The 17968-nt window shown below is 37.7% G+C and overlaps 1 protein-coding gene across 1 annotated transcript; it reads right to left on the reverse strand.

Moving 5' to 3' along the window:
* Positions 1-11026: 11026 nt before the first annotated feature.
* On the reverse strand, positions 11027-16103 carry LOC104247625 (premnaspirodiene oxygenase-like). Its single transcript, XM_070156611.1, has 2 exons — positions 15160-16103; positions 11027-11768 (listed from the first exon to the last, which is right to left on the reverse strand). Exons 1-2 carry the CDS (start codon positions 16036-16038, stop codon positions 11268-11270), a joined length of 1380 nt encoding a protein of 459 aa, XP_070012712.1. The 5' UTR covers positions 16039-16103; the 3' UTR covers positions 11027-11267.
* Positions 16104-17968: the final 1865 nt, after the last annotated feature.

Raw genomic sequence — 17968 nt, forward strand, 5'->3', positions numbered from 1 at the left:
CTCTTTTGTAAACCTAGGATTAACTCTAATCCCGTTATGGCACACAACCTCAACTGTTGCGATAACTTCAAGTTAACTCTAACTTGAAAACTCTAGATACCTAATACAATCTGAAAGGTACAATGTAAAATCACCTACTACAATTGAACTAGAATAAAAGATAGACACTTGGAACTGGTTCTTCTATCTGGTTCAAGTAGCTTCAGGTTTGCATGCTTGAATCACACATAAATTGCTTGCAAAATTGCCTAGCTATTTTGCTCTCAATTCACGTTTAACTTCTTCTTATGTGAATTACCTATAAAAGAGAACAACACTAATATTTAAGGAGTTAGCAATTAGAGATTGACTAGGATACTGATGCTACTCTTCCATGGTGGAAGAGTTCTAGTTGATCTCATACTCTAACTCTATTCTTTTCCTAAATCGTGTTCTCTTTGTGTAAGGAATCTTTCTGCTTATCCAATATACAACCTTTTCGATCATGATTAGGAGATATCACTTCTGATGAGATAGATTTGTCTCCTTCACGTGTATATCACATGTTTGAGTTCATCATAGCTGTGCTTCACAAGATGGACCTGGTCCATGTCTGAGTTCCTTTGTCACTCTTCAAAAGTTAACCTTTACTTGGGCCAACAAATTTCTCCTTTTTGATGATGACAAACTCTATACTTTTCACTCACTTAGGCCCTATCAGAACTCAGTTTATTCATCAACACAAAGTTAGAAAAATCTACTTATCATCAAGGACCAAGTTCATTAGGTTATAAACATCACTTAATCAGAATATATAAAGCACAATATCTCTTCCCCCTTTTGGCAACATCGAAAAGTTGCATAAATAAAGTGTGATTCCCAGAATTTTAACAATTACTCATGACCACTGGGGCAACTGCAAGTGCAATCATGGATTAATCATCTGTAATCAAGCAAACACATTCAAACTATTAAGGAAATATTAACAATCAACAAGAGCAAAATTAGTAGATTTCATTGATAGAAGATATGTTGTTACACAATCCACAAAAAGAAAGCTAAAATATTCAAAATATGAGCAAAAAAAAAGTGAAATCCCTAATCTGGGTCACTGGTGGTACTAGAAAGGTTCAGGAGATGAAGACTAGAAGTCCTAAGGCTTGGGAGAGCTAGAGGGTTGATTTTGGGCTTGGAGAAGGTTCAACATATTTTGAAGAATACCATCATTCTTCTCTTTTTCCTTGGTGAGCTCAGTTCTGGGAGCATACCTCTCAGATTCAACCTCTACTTAGTGAGCCTTCAGCCTAGCTATCTCAACATCCTTGGCCCCACTTTCCTGAACTAGAAACCTAACTTTACTATTGAGAGGTGTCTTATTGGATGAACCAGGTTCATTCGGAATGGCATTGACTAAATAGTCACAAGAAATCAAAGTATTAATGCCAAAATGGTCCTTTCTTGTGGCTATTTCCCACTTCTTCAGAGGCACCTTGCATCGATCCAGAACAGTAGTCACAATAAATCCATAAGGGGTGGCATGGACCTTAGAGCCATTGATAACCCTGTCCAGTAGCTTGATGATGAATGCATGCCAGTTGATTTGCCTTCCACTTTCAAGACACTCCATCAGAACTAAGTCCATATAGTTAGCAATGTGCCTTCATTCCTGCTTAGGTAGTAGGCACTTGTTGACAAACTCAAATAGGACTTTGTATTGTGGCTTTATTTCACTCTTGTGCACAAATTTGGTCTCATTCACTTCTTCTTCAACATCATAGAATCTCCTAGTGATTTCAAGGGCAGGAGGAAAGGAATTCAGACTTGGCTATCTTTGCCTAGTGTAGTCACCATATCCCTCAGCTGGGATGTCAAGAATCTCACCTCGCTTCTCTGGATCAAAGGTCACTTGAACCCCTTTCACTTGGCTGGTAACTCTATCATCATTGACTTCTACATTGGCCATGAATTCAATGATTTCATTTCGAGCTAGCCTTCCATCTATCTTAAGGACCATGTCCTTCCAGCGTTGAGCAGCTAGTGCACCAACCAATCGAACCATTCCTAGTTCTACCAAGTCTTTCAGCAATCTCCCCTTTAAAAATTTTCTTTTGCCAAACTTGGCCAGCTTGTCTTGTTCACCATCAGACTCACTCTCTTACTCATCACTCCATCCCTCATCCTCAGCAATTCTAAATGGTTTGTTTTTCATTGCAGACCATGTCTTCTTGGCCAATGAAGATTCAGTAACCTTAGACCCTGATGAAGACTTCTTGGAAGAAGTCTTGGTCTTTTTAGGCTTGGGGGTCTGAACCTCCACATATGTATATTCCTCCTGATGGACGTGTCCCATCTCCTCAACATCAACAGTCTCAGAAGTCTCTGCAACCTTATGTTTTCCTTTATCTATCCTCTTCTTCTTGCTTTCAGCTAAAACCTTTTGTAATTCACCCTCACTCTATTTCACAATACTTCTTGTGACTCTCCTCTTTGGAAAGGGATTTTTAGCAGTTGTTGGGGAATTGGCCTTTCTTCTTTTGGTGTTCTTTGTAGTGCTTGGAACTTTAGGTGTTGGAGTTCTCCTTTTCTTGGGATTATAACTGGCACCTACTTTCTTCAGAAGGTCTGCTAGGGTTTGTTCAATAGATGAACCAGGTTCATCCATATGAAAACTTAAATTTACCAAACCCTCAGCAGCCTCCCCTAATCCACTTCCCCTATTTTCTTGCCACTTTCTCCTACAATTTCATCCTCAGTCCCACAAATTGCTGGTTTAATCATCTTAGATGTGGGTGACGAATCAACCACTTCTACCCCTGTTCCTCTCACATCACAACTTGCACCCTCTCTCTCTCTCTCTTTTTCATTTTTTTACCTCCGCTTCTTCTCAACTCAGGCATTTCCACATCTCTAATAAACCCAACAAGAAAAAACATATTATTTACATTTTCAACAAAACCATAACGTACCTCAGAAGGGGAACTCTGAATCTTCTCAGAATCATAAGACCCAGCTCCTTCCCCCTCACTTGTAGACTTGAAGGAATCATCTAAGTGTTCAGATTCTTGGGCTTGGCTAGCCTTTAATTGTGCGTTCAATCTTTTTGATAGTGCACCTATAGCCACAATTTTACGAGCGAACATCTTAACATATTTCCTCCTAGGCTGGGGGGTTGTACTTGGTGGAGGAGGTGTAGAGGAATCAGAAGAGGTAGGTTGTGGAGGAGTGTCTGGGTTATCTTGAGGATTCGACATTGTGACTGATTTCGTGAGAGAATTTTGGAGTTTGGCTTTTGGAAGAGAGAACAATTTAGAGTGAAAGAAATTTTGACGGTCTAGGCAGATGGTAATGATGGGTTTTTAAAGAGAGAAACTTAATTAATGACTAACGATAGATTTTTGCAGTCAATTAGAAGTACAATCAACCTGAAATTTCAGGTTGAATGAGCGATTAAGCTTACCTAGATTTTAGGCAATTTTTGTGGTGAGAATTCTAATAGAGACGGAACTGGTTCAAAAAATAAACGAATAGGATTTTTTGATGTTTCTGAACATAGGTAGGACTCTGCTCATGATTTAAATATTTATATTTCCAATTGTGTAAAGTATAAAAAACGTACCTCATTATTCAGATGAATCAATATTGATGAAGCAGGTTCTTCATTTAGAATCCTCTTGATCATGCCTCAATTTACCAAAATAGAGAAAATGTTGTTAGAGATTAGTGAGTCATATCAACACATGTCACATGAGTATACTATTTACAGTATGAAACTGAGTAAAAATTAATCTAGATATTTACACAAGTTCTAGATTTCATAACCAAATTATTTTTTCATTTTTTTCATTGTGCATTCTGAGATGGTCCTATTAGGTTATCTTAATCATCCCTAATTTTAACTTGTTCCTTTCAAAGATTTCTCTACTTAGTGCTTTAGTAAAGATATCAACTATCTGTTTATCAGTAGCACAAAATTCTATAGTAATCAATCCATTCTTATAGTTGTCCCTTAAGAAGTGATGTCTAACATCTATGTGCTTAGTCTTCTTATGATGAACTGAGTTCTTAGTCATACTAATAGAACTAGTGTTATCACAAAATATAGGGATGCAACCAACTTCAGTGCCAAAATCCATCAGCTGCTGTTTGATCCACAATAGTTGAGCACAATAAGAGGCAGCAACAACATACTCAGCCTCATCAGTGGATAAGGCCACTGAATTCTACTTTTTAGTGGCCCATAATACCAGACATGAACCAAGAAAATGAGCCACACCTGAGGTAATTTTTGTATCCACAAGGAAACTTGCATAGTCAACATTAGCATATCCTACTAGATTAAAGTTACTACCTTTAGGGTACCAGCGGCAAAGGTCAGTAACGCCTTTCAAATATCTCAGTATCCTCTTGACAGCAGTCAAGTGGGATTCCTTAGGATTTTCTTGAAAACGAGCACAAAGCCCTTAACTGAAATTAATGTCAGATCTACTAGCAGTAAGATACAAAAGTGAACAAATCATACCCCTATATAACTTCTGATCAACAGATGAACCTGTTCATCTATGTATAATTTAATAGCAGTTGCAATGGGTGTGTCTATTTCCTTTGATTCATCCATTTTATACGTCTTACACTTCGTTTGCATATTTCTGCTGATGGATCATGGTTCCATTTGGATTTTGTTTGATCTGTAAGCCTAAGAAGAAGTTAAGCTCACCCATCATATTCATTTCAAATTCACTCCCCATTAATTTAGCAAATTCCTTACTCAATTTTTCAGTGGTTTCCCCAAATATTATGCCATCAATATATATTTGTAATACTAGTAGATCCTTACCTTTTTCTCTCAAGAATAGAGTGTTGTCAACCTTACCTCTTTTGTATCCATGTTCAAGTAGGAATTTGGATAGGAGTTCATACCATGCTCTAGGATCCTGCTTGAGTCCATATAGGGCCTTGTCTAGTTTGTATACATGTTCTGGACACTCCTTACTTTCAAACCCTGGAGGTTGTTTGACAAAGACTTCTTCCTTTAAGTAGCCATTTAGGAAGGCACTCTTCATATCCATTTGGTGAAGGGTAAATTCCATGTGTGCTGCAAAGGCTATGAGGAGTCTTATAGCCTTCAGTCTTGTAACTGGAGCAAAGGTCTCATCATAGTGTATGCCCTCCTCTTGGCTATATCCTTGGACCCCTAATCTTTCGTTGTTCCTTGTAACCGTTCCATGTTCATCAAGTTTGTTTCAGAAGACCCATTTAGTTCCAATTACTGATCTGTCCTTGGGTCTTATGACCATATGCCACCCTTGACTTCTTTCAAACTGATTGAGTTCATCTTGTATTGCATTCATCCAGTATGAACACTACAAAGCTTCAGCAATATTTTTAGGTTGAATAAGAGATAAGAATGCATCAAAAGCGCACAAATTCATCAATTGAGACCTGGTTTTAACTCCAGAAGTTGGGTCAGTAAGGATGTTCTCAATGGGATAAGAACTTTGATACTTATAAGGTTTCACCACCAACTGATTTCTATTTGAAGTTTCTCTTATGTTCTGTTGCTGAGGAACAAGCTCATGGACAGGTTCCATATGGAAATTAGATTCATTTTTTCTTTAATCTGTTCCCCCTGTCAGGTTGCCCTAGATTGAAGAACCTGTTCCATCACCTGTTCCTTCTTTTGGTGTAGCTTCAGCTTGAGCTATGATTTTACTCAATTCTTTTACCAGCCCAATAGCTTCATCTTCATGTTCCTGTCTCTCAGAAAGAATGTTTGTTTCAAAAAGAACTACATGTACACTTTCTTCTACACACAAAGTTCTTTTGTTGTACACTTTATAAGCTGTACTATGTGAATAATATCTTAAGAATACTCCCTCATCACTTCTGGAATCAAACTTATCTAGGGAGTCCTTTCCATTATTGTGCACAAAGCACTTGTATACAAATGCCCTAAGATGGGATATATTTGGTTTTCTCCCTTTAAGTAACTCATAAGGAGTCTCTCTACAAGCGGTCTAGTCATACACCAATTAATGATGTGACATACAGTATTTACAGCCTCTGCCCAGAAGCTATGGGGCAGTTTACTTGAAAGATGCATAGTCCTAGCCATATCTTCAAGAGTCATATTCTTTCTTTCAACTACTCCATTCCGTTGAAGAGTCCTAGGGCAGAGAAATTATGATCTGCACCATGCACATCATAAAATTCAGCAAACTTAGCATTTTCAAATTCAGTTCCATGATCAGACATAATTGATGCAAGTTGATTACCTAGTTGTTTTTGAGATTTTCTAACAAACACAATAAACATGTCAAATGTTTCATCCTTAGATGTTAAAAACAATACCCAAGTAACCTAGAGTAATCATCAACAAGCATCATCATATATTTCTTCCCACCTCTTCTCAATGTTCTCGTTAGACCATAGAGATCCATATGAACCAGTTCCATCGACCTGGTCGTGCTTATCGCTTTCTTGCTTTTAAAAGAGGATCTTACTTGCTTCCCCCTTGCACAGGCCTCACAATCTTTGTCTTCCTTGAACTTGATGTTAGGTAACCCTATCACCAGGTCCTTGGAGACTAATTTGTTGAGTTGATTTAGACTTGCATGACCAAGTATTGTGTGCCATAAGAGGGGATCATTGTCCAATACACTTAAAAAAGTGAGTTCGTTTTCTGAAAGAGTAGAAAAATCTACAATGTAAATATTGTTAACTCTTTTTCCCTGCAAAACAATCTTGTGAGTGGTATGATTAATCACAAAACATTTGGTAGAGGTGAATGCTACCAGGTTACCTCTGTCACACAGTTGTGATACACTGATTAGGCTATATTTTAAGTCATCTATCAAGTAGACATTCTTAATGGAATCTGATTCTGTCTTACCTACCTTTCCAACCCCAATGATCTCACCTTTCTTACCATTTCCAAAGGAGACATTACCTCATTTTAGGTCCTCAAGTGAAAGGAACTCGTTCATACTTCTAGTCATATACTTTGAGAAGCCACTATCCATGTACCATATTTGGCTACTTCCCTTCACTTTGACATGTAAAATGAAATCAGGGGTTAGTCTTAGGAACCCAAACTAGTTTGGGTCCCTTTCTATAGGCAAATGACTGAATTGAATTCTTTTTAGCCCATCCAGGCAGCCTATTTTTCTCTTGAACAAAGATTTTGTTCTTTTGACTGGCCTTTTCTTTTGCATTGTATTCACTTTTGTAATGACCAGTCTTACCACAGTGTGTGTAGATTTTGTTCTCAGGAAGTGTGATGTACTTGCTTTTGGGATCCCACTTAGGTGTCGGGGTCCCATAACCAAGTCCTCTCTTATTTCTACTATGATGCTCTGTTATCCAGGATAGTGCATTAGAATACTTATTCCATTTGCACGTTCTATCTAGTTCATGCTTCACCTTGCCTAAATCTTCTTTTAGGACTCTTATCTACTCATATCTCTTGTACAACTCATCCTTCATTTTTCCTAGATTTTCTTCTAAGGTGAGGTGTGTGTGATCAACTTTCTTTGTACCTATTCCTAATTTCAGTTTTAAATTTTCAGATCTAAGTTCTAAGATAGTGGTGTCAAGTTCAAGAACCTAGTTCTTAAACTCAGTATTTTTACTATCACTTTCACTAGCCCTGAGTTCCTGATTTTTTCACTTAGCTTTTAGGATCACACATTCCCTAGACAGATGTTCCTTCTCATTGTTTATGACCTTAGACTCATCAATGAAGTCTAGAAGTAATTCAGATAGCTTTTCTTTAGACAAAAATTTAATCTTGTCTTTGAGATGAATCACATTTACCTCTTGTTCATCATCTGATTCTCCAATGTCCATAAGTGTTGTTTTATCTCCAACTTCATCTTCTGAATCCTCATTTGAGCTTTCTCCCTAAGCAGCAACCATAGCCTTTGTTGATCCTTTGTTCTTATTGGGTTGAACCTGTTCCTTCTTCCTATTCAGTTAGCCCTTTCTTTCTTCCATTTAATTTCCCACTAAGGACAATTCTTGATCATATGGTCAGTTTTACCACATTTGTAGCAGCCTTCGCTAGTTTGTTTTTAGGGGCCCTTGGTTTGTTGAAGGTTGCACCTCCTGAAGAACCCTTTCCTCTCATTAGGTACTTCTTGAAATCCCTTGTGATCATATCCATTTCATCATCCGCTAAATTTGCACCTTCAGTTATTCTAAGAGCCAAACTTCTTTCCTTCTTGGGTGCATCCATTTTCATGGTTTGCCTTCTCAGTCCATAGGCAGTGACATTTCCAATCAACTCATTCAACTTGAGAGTAGCAATGTTCTTTGATTCCAGAAGAGCAGTGATTTTGCTTTCCCAAGTTACTGGCAAGACCCTTGACAAGATTTTCTCAACCTTGTCTTCTTCAAGGATAATTCGTCCAAGAGACTTAAGTTCATTTGTTAGTGTTGTGAACCTTGTGTACATCTTTTGGATGGTTTCACCTTCCTTCATGGTGAAATTCTCATATTGATAATACACCAGTGTTCCTCTTAATCTCTTTACTTGAGGAGTTCCTTCATGGGCCACTTATAGAGTGTCCCAGATCTCCTTAGCAGTAGTACATCTTTGAATTCTGCTATACTCATCTGAACCTAGTCCACACACAAGCCATTTCTTGGTCTTGACATTCTTTTCCCATTTCTCCAAATCTTCAGCAGTACAGTCAGCTCTTCTCTTTGACACGTCTACTCATTCAGCATTCTTCTTTGTGGTAGCCAGGGGACCATCAGTAACAATGTCCCAAAGTTCATAGTCTTATACGATGATGTGGTCTCTCATCTTATTCTTCCACCAAGAATAGTACTGGCCATTAAAGAATGGAGGCCTAGCAGTAGATTGTCCTTCCCAGTTTCCAGGTAGTGCACTCATCTTGATCTGTTCTTAAGGTGTTAGCGTCTTCAAGGAAAATCTGCTTTGATACCAATTGATGTTTTATACTTCAATACCACACAAGGGGGGAGGTGATTTGTCTGGTACCGAATTTTCGCTTAACTTGATTATAGAAGGACCTGGTTCTTCTATGAGTTCTAACTGCTACTGTTGTAGAATAATAAATACAGAAAATAAAGAACATAAATATTTTATGTGAAAAACACCAGGCTCAAAAGATGAAAAAATCACAACCCACCTTTCAGTAGAATTTCTCAAACTCTCCACTAAAATCACTAAGCCAAAAAGTGCATTTACAAAAAATGCTTTTGTAAACCTAGGATAAACTCTAATCCCGTTGTGGCACACAGCCTCAACTGTTGCGACAACTACAAGTTAACTGTAACTTGAAAACTCTAAGTACCTAATACAATTGCTTCTAAATAATTTGAAAGGTACAATGTAAAATCACCTACTACAATTGAACGAGAATAAAAGATAGACACTTGGAACTGATTCTTCTATCTGGTTCAAGTAGCTTCAGGTTTGCACGCTTGAATCACATATAAATTGCTTGCAAAATTGCCTTGCTATTTTACTCTCAATTCATTTTTAACTTCTGCTTATGTGCATCACCTGTAAAAGAGAACAACATTAATATTTAAGAAGTTAGCAATTAGAGATTGACTAGGATACCGATGCTACTCTTCCATGGTGGAAGAGTTCTAGTTGATCTCATACTCTAACTCTATCCTTTTCCTAAACCGTGTTCTCTTTGTTTAAGGAGTCTTTCTCCTTATCCAATATGCAATATTTTCGATCATGATGAGGAGATATCACTTCTGATAAGTTAGGTTTGTCTCCTTCACGTACATCTCACATGTATCACAACTGTGTTTCACAAGATAGACCCGGTCCATATCCGAGTTCCTTAAACTTCACCTTTACTTGGCCAACAGTAACTGGCAAGAACTTTTCGTTGTTATTCATCAAACCTCACATAGCTCAAGATCAACAATACACAAAACAAAATATGATGATTCCATCATATTATCTTTTTTTGGTTACTAAAACCTAATCATCATATTATCTTTTTTTGGTTACCAAAACCAGGCATTTTATTTATTGAAGAGGGAATAAAGGATTACAAAGAGGGGGCTGAACGTAGAGTTACAATCCCCTGCGAGTCCAAAAGTAAGCGCGGTAATAAAAAGGGTGGAGGGTTATCAAAATCTACAACATGCCAAAGCTCCCGCAATGCCATTACCCTCCCTATAGGAGTGTTTGACCTGTGGCTAGGGGTGGGCATTCGGTCGGTTCGGTTCGGTTTGAAAAAATTCTGTTCGGTTATTCGGTTTTCGGTTTTGTAAAAGTAGTAACCGAAACCAAACTGAAATAAGTTCGGTTCAGTTCGGTTATTCTAATTTCGGTTCGATTATTTCGGTTCGGTTTTCGGTTTGAACATTATCATATTGGACTCCTTCTATGTAATAATACGACCGACGAATTTGTTGATTTTTCGCAAAACTTCGAAATTGTTGGAAATATTGTGTTTATAGAAAAAAAATAGACTAAACTTTGCACACTGTATGGATCATAAAATTCAAACATAGTGTAAATTACAACTCTGTGTGAAATTCTCCCGGTATCTATCACATATGCTATGGAAGTTTTAATAGACTGAAAGTCTTTAAGATTGGAAAGTTGATGGACTTAGTTAATTGGGTTGAGCCTTTGATAGATTGGACCTAATAGTATTGATTTATTACCTATGGGCTTAGCCTATGTATAACTTAAAGAACATATATGTTAATAATTCGGTTTTTCGGTTAACTGAATTAAAAAACTGAATAACCGAAAATCGAACTGAAAAACCAAAATTTTAAAATTTTAAACCGAAATCGACCGAACAAAATGAATAACCGAAACCGAAATTAAAAAAAATTCGGTTCGGTCGGTTTATTCGGTTCCGACCGAAATATGCCCACCCCTACCTGTGGTGTCCCTCTAGTATCTTTTCTTTATAATGGAGGGATGTAAGTAGTATATTTAGTTCACACGGATAGCATGTCACTACATTGCAAAATATAAAAACAACAGAAAGTCTTATTTGACAGCTTGCGTGGAAAGCTATAATGATATATCTATATATGAAAAAGGACACAAATATTATAAATAATAAACACCAACGGAAGAAAGTACAATGGTGGGGTTGCCAACGAAATTCAGTTGCAAAGATTCTTCTTTTAAGAAAAGGTTTGACGCCATGAGATCACTCTTCACAATGTTGATAAGCAGTTGCGATCACGTGTAGGTCATTCTTTCTGGCACAAGCTGCTCCAGCCGCCTCAGTCAAGTCCAGTTCACTTGGATTGATTACAGTTGGGAGTTTTCAGTCAAAGTGATACAATAATTGAGCTAGTGGAAAATAAACATTTGCTAAACCAAATGATATTCCAGGGCAAATTCTCCTTCCACTACCAAAGGGAAGATATTCATAATTATTACCAATATAATCCATAGAGTTGTGTTCAAATCTCTCAGGTTTAAAGCTTTCTACGTCATCCCAATATTTTGGATCTCTTCCCATTGCCCAAACATTAACCACGACTTTTGTTTTAAATGGAATAGTGTAGCCGTTTAAGTCCGTTTCTTCTCTACATTCTCTTGGAAGCAAAAGAGGTACTGGAGGATGGAGTCTGAAAGTTTCTTTAATGACCATCTTTAGGTATTTGAACTCCTCGACATCAATTTCATCAAAAGTTTCTTTCCCTCTCAAGATTTCTCTTACCTCTACTTGAGCTTTGGAAAATACACTTGGATTCTTCATCATTTCGACCATGGCCCAATTAATTGTTGTTGATGAAGTTTTTGTTCCCCCACCAAAGATGTCCTTCATTTTCGAGCAAGTTACAATATTCACTTCTCTTGCAAACTTCTTGACAAATTTCTACTGAAATATTCAAATAACATATTTGTACTACGTTTGTGCTACTACCTTTATTCTTACACCAAAAGGAATTATAAATTTTCTATGACGACCCAAAGGGTCATCACCTGTTTTTTTATCCATTATGTGCTTTTGAGGCCTTGAAAACTTCATTTAAAGTTGCTTTGATTTTCGTACGCAGTCCAAGCGCGTAGCCGGAAAGATTAAATATGAAATTCTGTGAAAAATGTTAAGTCTTGAATTTAAAATGAATAAATTTGACTTTGGTCAACATTCTGGGTAAACGGACCCGGACCCATAATTTGACGGTCCCGGAGAGTCCCTAGAAAAATATGGGACTTGGGCGTATGCCCGAAATCGGAATCCGATGTCCCTAGCCCGAGAAATAAATTTTTAAGTGAAATTATTTTCAAAAATTGTTTAAGGAAATTTGAAGTGAAAACTTATTAGAAAGTAATGGTATCGGGCCCGTATTTTATTTCAGGCACCCGGTACAGGTCTCACATATGACTTGAGTCATTCCTGTTAAATTTGGTTAAAAACGGACGTCATTTGACGTGATCCAGACCTTAATTGAGAAATTTAATGTTTAAAAGAGTTTTGAGAAATTTTATTGATCTCGAGGTTTAATTCGATGTTCGTGATGTTATTTTGGTCATTTGAGTACACGAATATGTTCGTAGGATATTTTTGAGGTTGTGTGCATACTTGGGTTGGAGTTTCGAGGGCTCGGGTGAGTTTCGAGTGGGTTCCGGAATGCCTTAGGCTTTGGTCCTCGGTGGAGGCTGTGCGGTCCGCGGAGGGGCCAGCGCAGCCGTGGTCGCCTTTTTGCGGTCCTCAGTGGAGGTTGTGAGGCTGCAATCGCCTTTGTGCGGTCCGCCTAGGGTGCTGAACTGCAGGTCTTCAGGGAGGGGCCAGCGCGGCCGTTGTCGCCTTTGTGCGGTCCGCAGTGGAGACTGTGTAGTCATGGTCCATTTGATGCGATCCGCACAGGGGATCTGAGAGGGGTATAAATTAACGGGAATCTCAGTTATTTTTTACTTTTTCAAAACCCCAAAACATAAGATGCGATTTTCAAACAATCTTTCATCTCCAAAACGTTGGTAAGTGATTTCTAACTCATTTTCTTCACTCCTTAACATATTTTAACATGATTTCAACTTCAAATCAAAGAATTTCATGGGGAAAATTGAGTGTTTAGGGTAGAACCTAGGTTTTCTAAAATTGGGGATTTGGACCTCAATTGGAGGTTCGATTTCAAAGCAAATTATATATTTGGATTCGTGGCGGAATGAGTTATCGGGTTTTGGTCCGAACCTCGGGTTTCGACCACGTGGGCCTAGGGGTGATTTCTGACTTTTGGGTAAAACATTTGAAAACTCATTTTCATGCATTGGGGTTGATTCATTTAGCACTTATTAATGTAATTAATTAACTTGTGACTAGATTCGAGCGAATTGGTGGTGGAATCAAGGGGTAAAGCTATAGTTGAGACTTGAGTGGTGATCAAGGCATCGAGGTAAGTGTTTGGTCTAACCCTAGCTTGAGGGATTAGGAGTTGAGTCATACTTGCTACTTGCTTCTTGTTGAGTACGACGTATAGGCATGGTGGCGAGTATCTATACGTTGGTGTTAAGCATGACCATGAGTCTTAAATTGAATGTTGTTGTGTACTTAAATGACACTTGAGTGCTTTACTTAATGATCTTCTATGATTGAGTATTTTCAATAATCGAACTGAGTACAAGTTGAGTTGAGGTTGGTTATAGCTGATTCTCCCTTGCCGGGATGAATAATTAAATATTGTTGTTCCCTTGCCGGGAAAATTATAACATTGTTGTGTTCCCTTGCCGGGAAGTTATTACATTATTTATATTCCATTGCCAGGATTTTTTGTGATTGTGTGATGAAATGTAAAAGGGAGCGGGTCGTACGTCTACCACAAGATATAATGAAATGGGAGCGGGTGGTACGCCTACCACAAGATATACTGAAATGGGAGCGGGTGGTACGCCTACTAAAAGATATACTGAATTGAGAGCAGGTGGTACCCCTACCACAAAAATGAGAAATGGGATCGGGTTGCACGCCTGCAACAAGATGAAACTGAAAGTGAAAGTTGCCTTATTTCTCTTTATCCGTGTTAGAAGCTAAATTGTAGTTTCCTTACTATTCTTTGGTATTCTGTTTTATCTGCTACCCCCAAAGCATGTTTCCCCTTTCCCAGCTTTGATTGCTTATTACCTGTTTACTTTTCCGCCATATAGTATATAACTGCACAGGTTTATCTGGAGTCTAGTCCTAGCCTCATCACTACCTCACCAGGGTTAGGCAGACACTTACCAGCACATGGGGTCAGTTGTGCTGATACTACACTTTGTGCTCGTTTGCACAGATCCAGGTCTTGGATAGCAGCTGTAGCGCGGGAGCCAGCTTTCAGTCCAGTGAGACACCGAGGTAGCCTTGCAAGCGTCCGCAAGCCCAACGTCTCTTCTATCTTTATTTCAGTCTGTTATCTCATGTATTCGAGACAAACAGTTTATATTTTTCTTTCAAACGGTTATATTTAGTACTCTTAGAAATTCGTGAGTAATTTGACACTAGTTCTTGGGTAGAAGCATATGTTGATTTCCGGATTATTGTTCTGTTTCTTTAATTTAAGTCTTCCGTACATTTATTAAATTCCGTTGTTTTTATGCTATCACGGATAATCGTTAAAAGAAGTGATTTGTTAATGAAGTAAGCTGTTAAGGATTGGCTTGCCTAGCTTACATTAATATGCGCCATCACGACTCCCGATGGTGGAAAATCCGGGCCGTGACATTTTCAATGCCAAAAACCCAAAAAAAAAAATATCAAGTTATTTTGCTACTTGTTTCGTTATCCTAATGCCAAGTTGTGGTGATTGAAATAACATTTGTTGTAATTTTCAAATGTGTAAATTTTATGACGAAAGTAAGATTAGTTGTCCTAATTGAAAGCTAACTAAAGTGACTCTTTAAGTACAGAAATTAATTATGCAATTTGAGAACGTTAGTATTAAAGATAAATCATAATACTTCATCAATTTCACTTTATATGGCACGGTATAATTAGATACAAAGTTTAAGAAACACAGAAATAATTTTCGAACTTGTGATATTAAATATGCCATGAAATTCCTATGGCTATAAAAATATGTCATTAAAGGTAAAATAGAAAATTTAAAGTTAAATTATTTCTTATATAGAAATACGTCATTCTTTATGGAATAGGATAAAAACAAGTTCCCCAAAAAATAGAATAGAAGGAGTACTAATAACGAAGATAGAAATATGCAGTATATAGTACGTACAGAAATGATAGCTTTGATGTTGTCGTTAGTGATTGGAAATTGAAGGCCTCCTTCTTTCATAAGTCTTAGCAGTACACCAATTATACCTTCACCTCCTGATTCACCATCGCCTTTTGAAGTCTTCTTGTGCTCATTGATGATATTTTCAAGAATGGCATCTAATTCATTGTGTGTATTCATAACTTTAGCCTTCATTCCAGTGAGCACATGAAGAAACTTCAGTGAAGGGAATATATCAGCCACATTAAACCCTTCTATTAAGTTTGACACTTTTTTGACTAGTTGTACAAATTCGTCTTGCTCCTTATATTCTTGTCCAAATGCTGATCTACATGTCATAGAGTTTGTGAAAAGTGAAATCCTTTTTGTAACATTAACTGGCTTACCAGGAGATGATCGAAAAAATTTAATCATACGATGAACTTCATCTTGTCTAATTGAGTTGAATGACTTGACATTTTTGGCACTGAGCAATTCCAAGAGACAAATTTTACGCATTTGTCTCCAGTAATTGCCATAAGGAGAAAAGGCAATGTCCATGCAATTATAAGAAAAAATCTTGGCAGCTACAAGTAAAGGCCTATTTGCAAAAGCGAGGTCATGAGTTTTTAGTACTTCTTTTGCCATCTCAGGAGAACTAATAACAACTAGAGAAACTTCGCCTAGTTGAAGGTGCATAATTGGTCCATATTTTTTGGCTAAATCTCTAAGGACATGATGTGGAAGTCCACCTAGCATATGAAGCATGCTTCCAAGAATAGGTAATTTCCATGGACCTGGAGGCAATCTTTTGGTTTGGCTATTGGAATTCTTCCATTTCTTAAATAAAAAGAGGAATGACACAAAAAGGAAAAGGGAAAAGAAGTTGAAGAACTGCATTTTGGGAGGGAATTAAAGGGGGGATTATTTGACTTGATAGTTTCTGCAAACTGTTGTTGCAAATATATGCTCTTTTATAGGCATTTCGTTTAGGCAAGAAATGGGATTTCTCTAAAAAAAAAATATGAGATATGCATTTTTCAGCAACTTTTTTTTGTCAATGAAAAGTACTTCACTTGACTCATTGAACACATTATGTGGAGCCAAATATGAATTTTACTTTTGGGAGAAAGGTAAACTTTGTTTTTAGTAATTTTTGTGAGTAAATGTCACGACCCGGATTTCCTTATTCTCGGGAGTCGTGATGACGCTTACTCGTAGAAGCTAGGCAAGCCATGAACTTAGAAATCATTAACTCCTTTATTTTAAAACTTCTTACCAATTATATTAACAAAGGAATAAACAGTTAAATAACAGCGGAATATGAAATTTAGCGGAAGTCTTAAATAAATAGGAAACGAAAATGTCTCACAGACCATCACGTGCCTCTAACCAGAACCCAGTGTCACAACATCCACGGACTAATAAGAGTACTAAATACAACCATTTGAAAGAAATATAACACTGTTTGTCTCGAATACATGAGATAACAACATATAAAATAAGATAGAGGAGACGTCGGGCCTGCGGACGCCTGCAAGGCTACCTCGGTATCACAGTGGACTGAAGGCTGGCTCCCGAGCTACTGCTGCTGACCAAAGGCTACTCCGGTATATTCACAGAGTGTAGAGTGTAGTATCAGCACAACCGACTCCATGTGCTGGTAAGTGCCAGCCTAACCCCGGCGAGGTAGTGATGAGGCTAGGACCCGACTCCAGATAAACCTGTGCAGTTATATAATATACATCATAAATATAAACAAGTAATAATAGTTTTAAAAGGGAGGGGAAAACATATTTTAGAGAAACATATCAATTCTATCAGAAACTTAATAAAGTATGAAAGAACAGTCGATGTCTACAATCAATGCAACTACAATACTGTTGCGGCGCGCAACCCGATCCCTTATCATTTAACATTGTTGTGGCGTGCAACCCGTTCCATATATATAACTGTTATGGCGTGCAACCCATTTCAATATAATATCTGTTGCGTCGTGCAAACCGATCCAATATAATATATGTTGCTGCGTGCAACCTCATCCAATATAATCTCTGTTGCGGCGTGCAACTCGATCCAACATAATATCTATTGTGGCGTGCAACCTATTCCGAATATATAGTCAACAATAATAATAATTAACCATCTCGGCAAATGATCAACAATAGACTACACTATCCTGGCAAGGAAACTCAATAGTACAAGTACATACGTCCCGACAAGGGAGAAACAACCATAACCAAACTAGTTCCAACATCTAACTATCTCAACTATAACTCAACTAGTTTCAACATCTAACTACCTCAACTATAACTAAACTTGTTACAACACCTAACACGAAGAATCATCAACCTAAGCATCCGTAATATCATTTAAGAACACAAAGCAAGGGAACCTCAACTCAACAATAGTCCGGCAAGGGGGCAACATAATGATCTCTTCTCTTTCTCACTTTACTTCACAATTCACTTCGCAACTCGAGCCAATGCCCTATAGTTTCGATTATCACTTATACTCCTCAATGTTCATAGGTCACAATTCTTTCCACAACTTTACACAAGAAATAGAAATTTACGCCAAGGCATGAATAATACAACGAGATAATGAAAATCACAATATAAGACTCATGGTCATGCTTGACACCAACGCATAGATACTCGTCACCATGACTATACGTCGTAGTCAACAAGAAGCAAATAGCAAATAGGACACAACTCCTAATCTCTCAAGCTAAGGTTAGACCAAACACTTACCTCTATGCCTGTAACATAACTCAAGCTTCAATTATAGCTTTACCCCTTGATTCCTCCGCCAATTCGCTCGTATCTAG

Source organism: Nicotiana sylvestris, chromosome 9 (genome assembly GCF_000393655.2).
Source record: "Nicotiana sylvestris chromosome 9, ASM39365v2, whole genome shotgun sequence".
Classification (NCBI taxonomy): Eukaryota; Viridiplantae; Streptophyta; class Magnoliopsida; order Solanales; family Solanaceae; genus Nicotiana; species Nicotiana sylvestris.

Coding starts and splice junctions, on each gene's coding strand:
- LOC104247625 (XM_070156611.1), bottom strand. CDS start 16,038: ATGCAGTTCTTCAACTTCTTTTCCCTTTTCCTTTTTGTGTCATTCCTC. Junction 11,769..15,159: donor ACATCAAAGCTATCATTTCT/GTACGTACTATA, acceptor TCGAAAATGAAG/GACATCTTTGGTGGGGGAAC.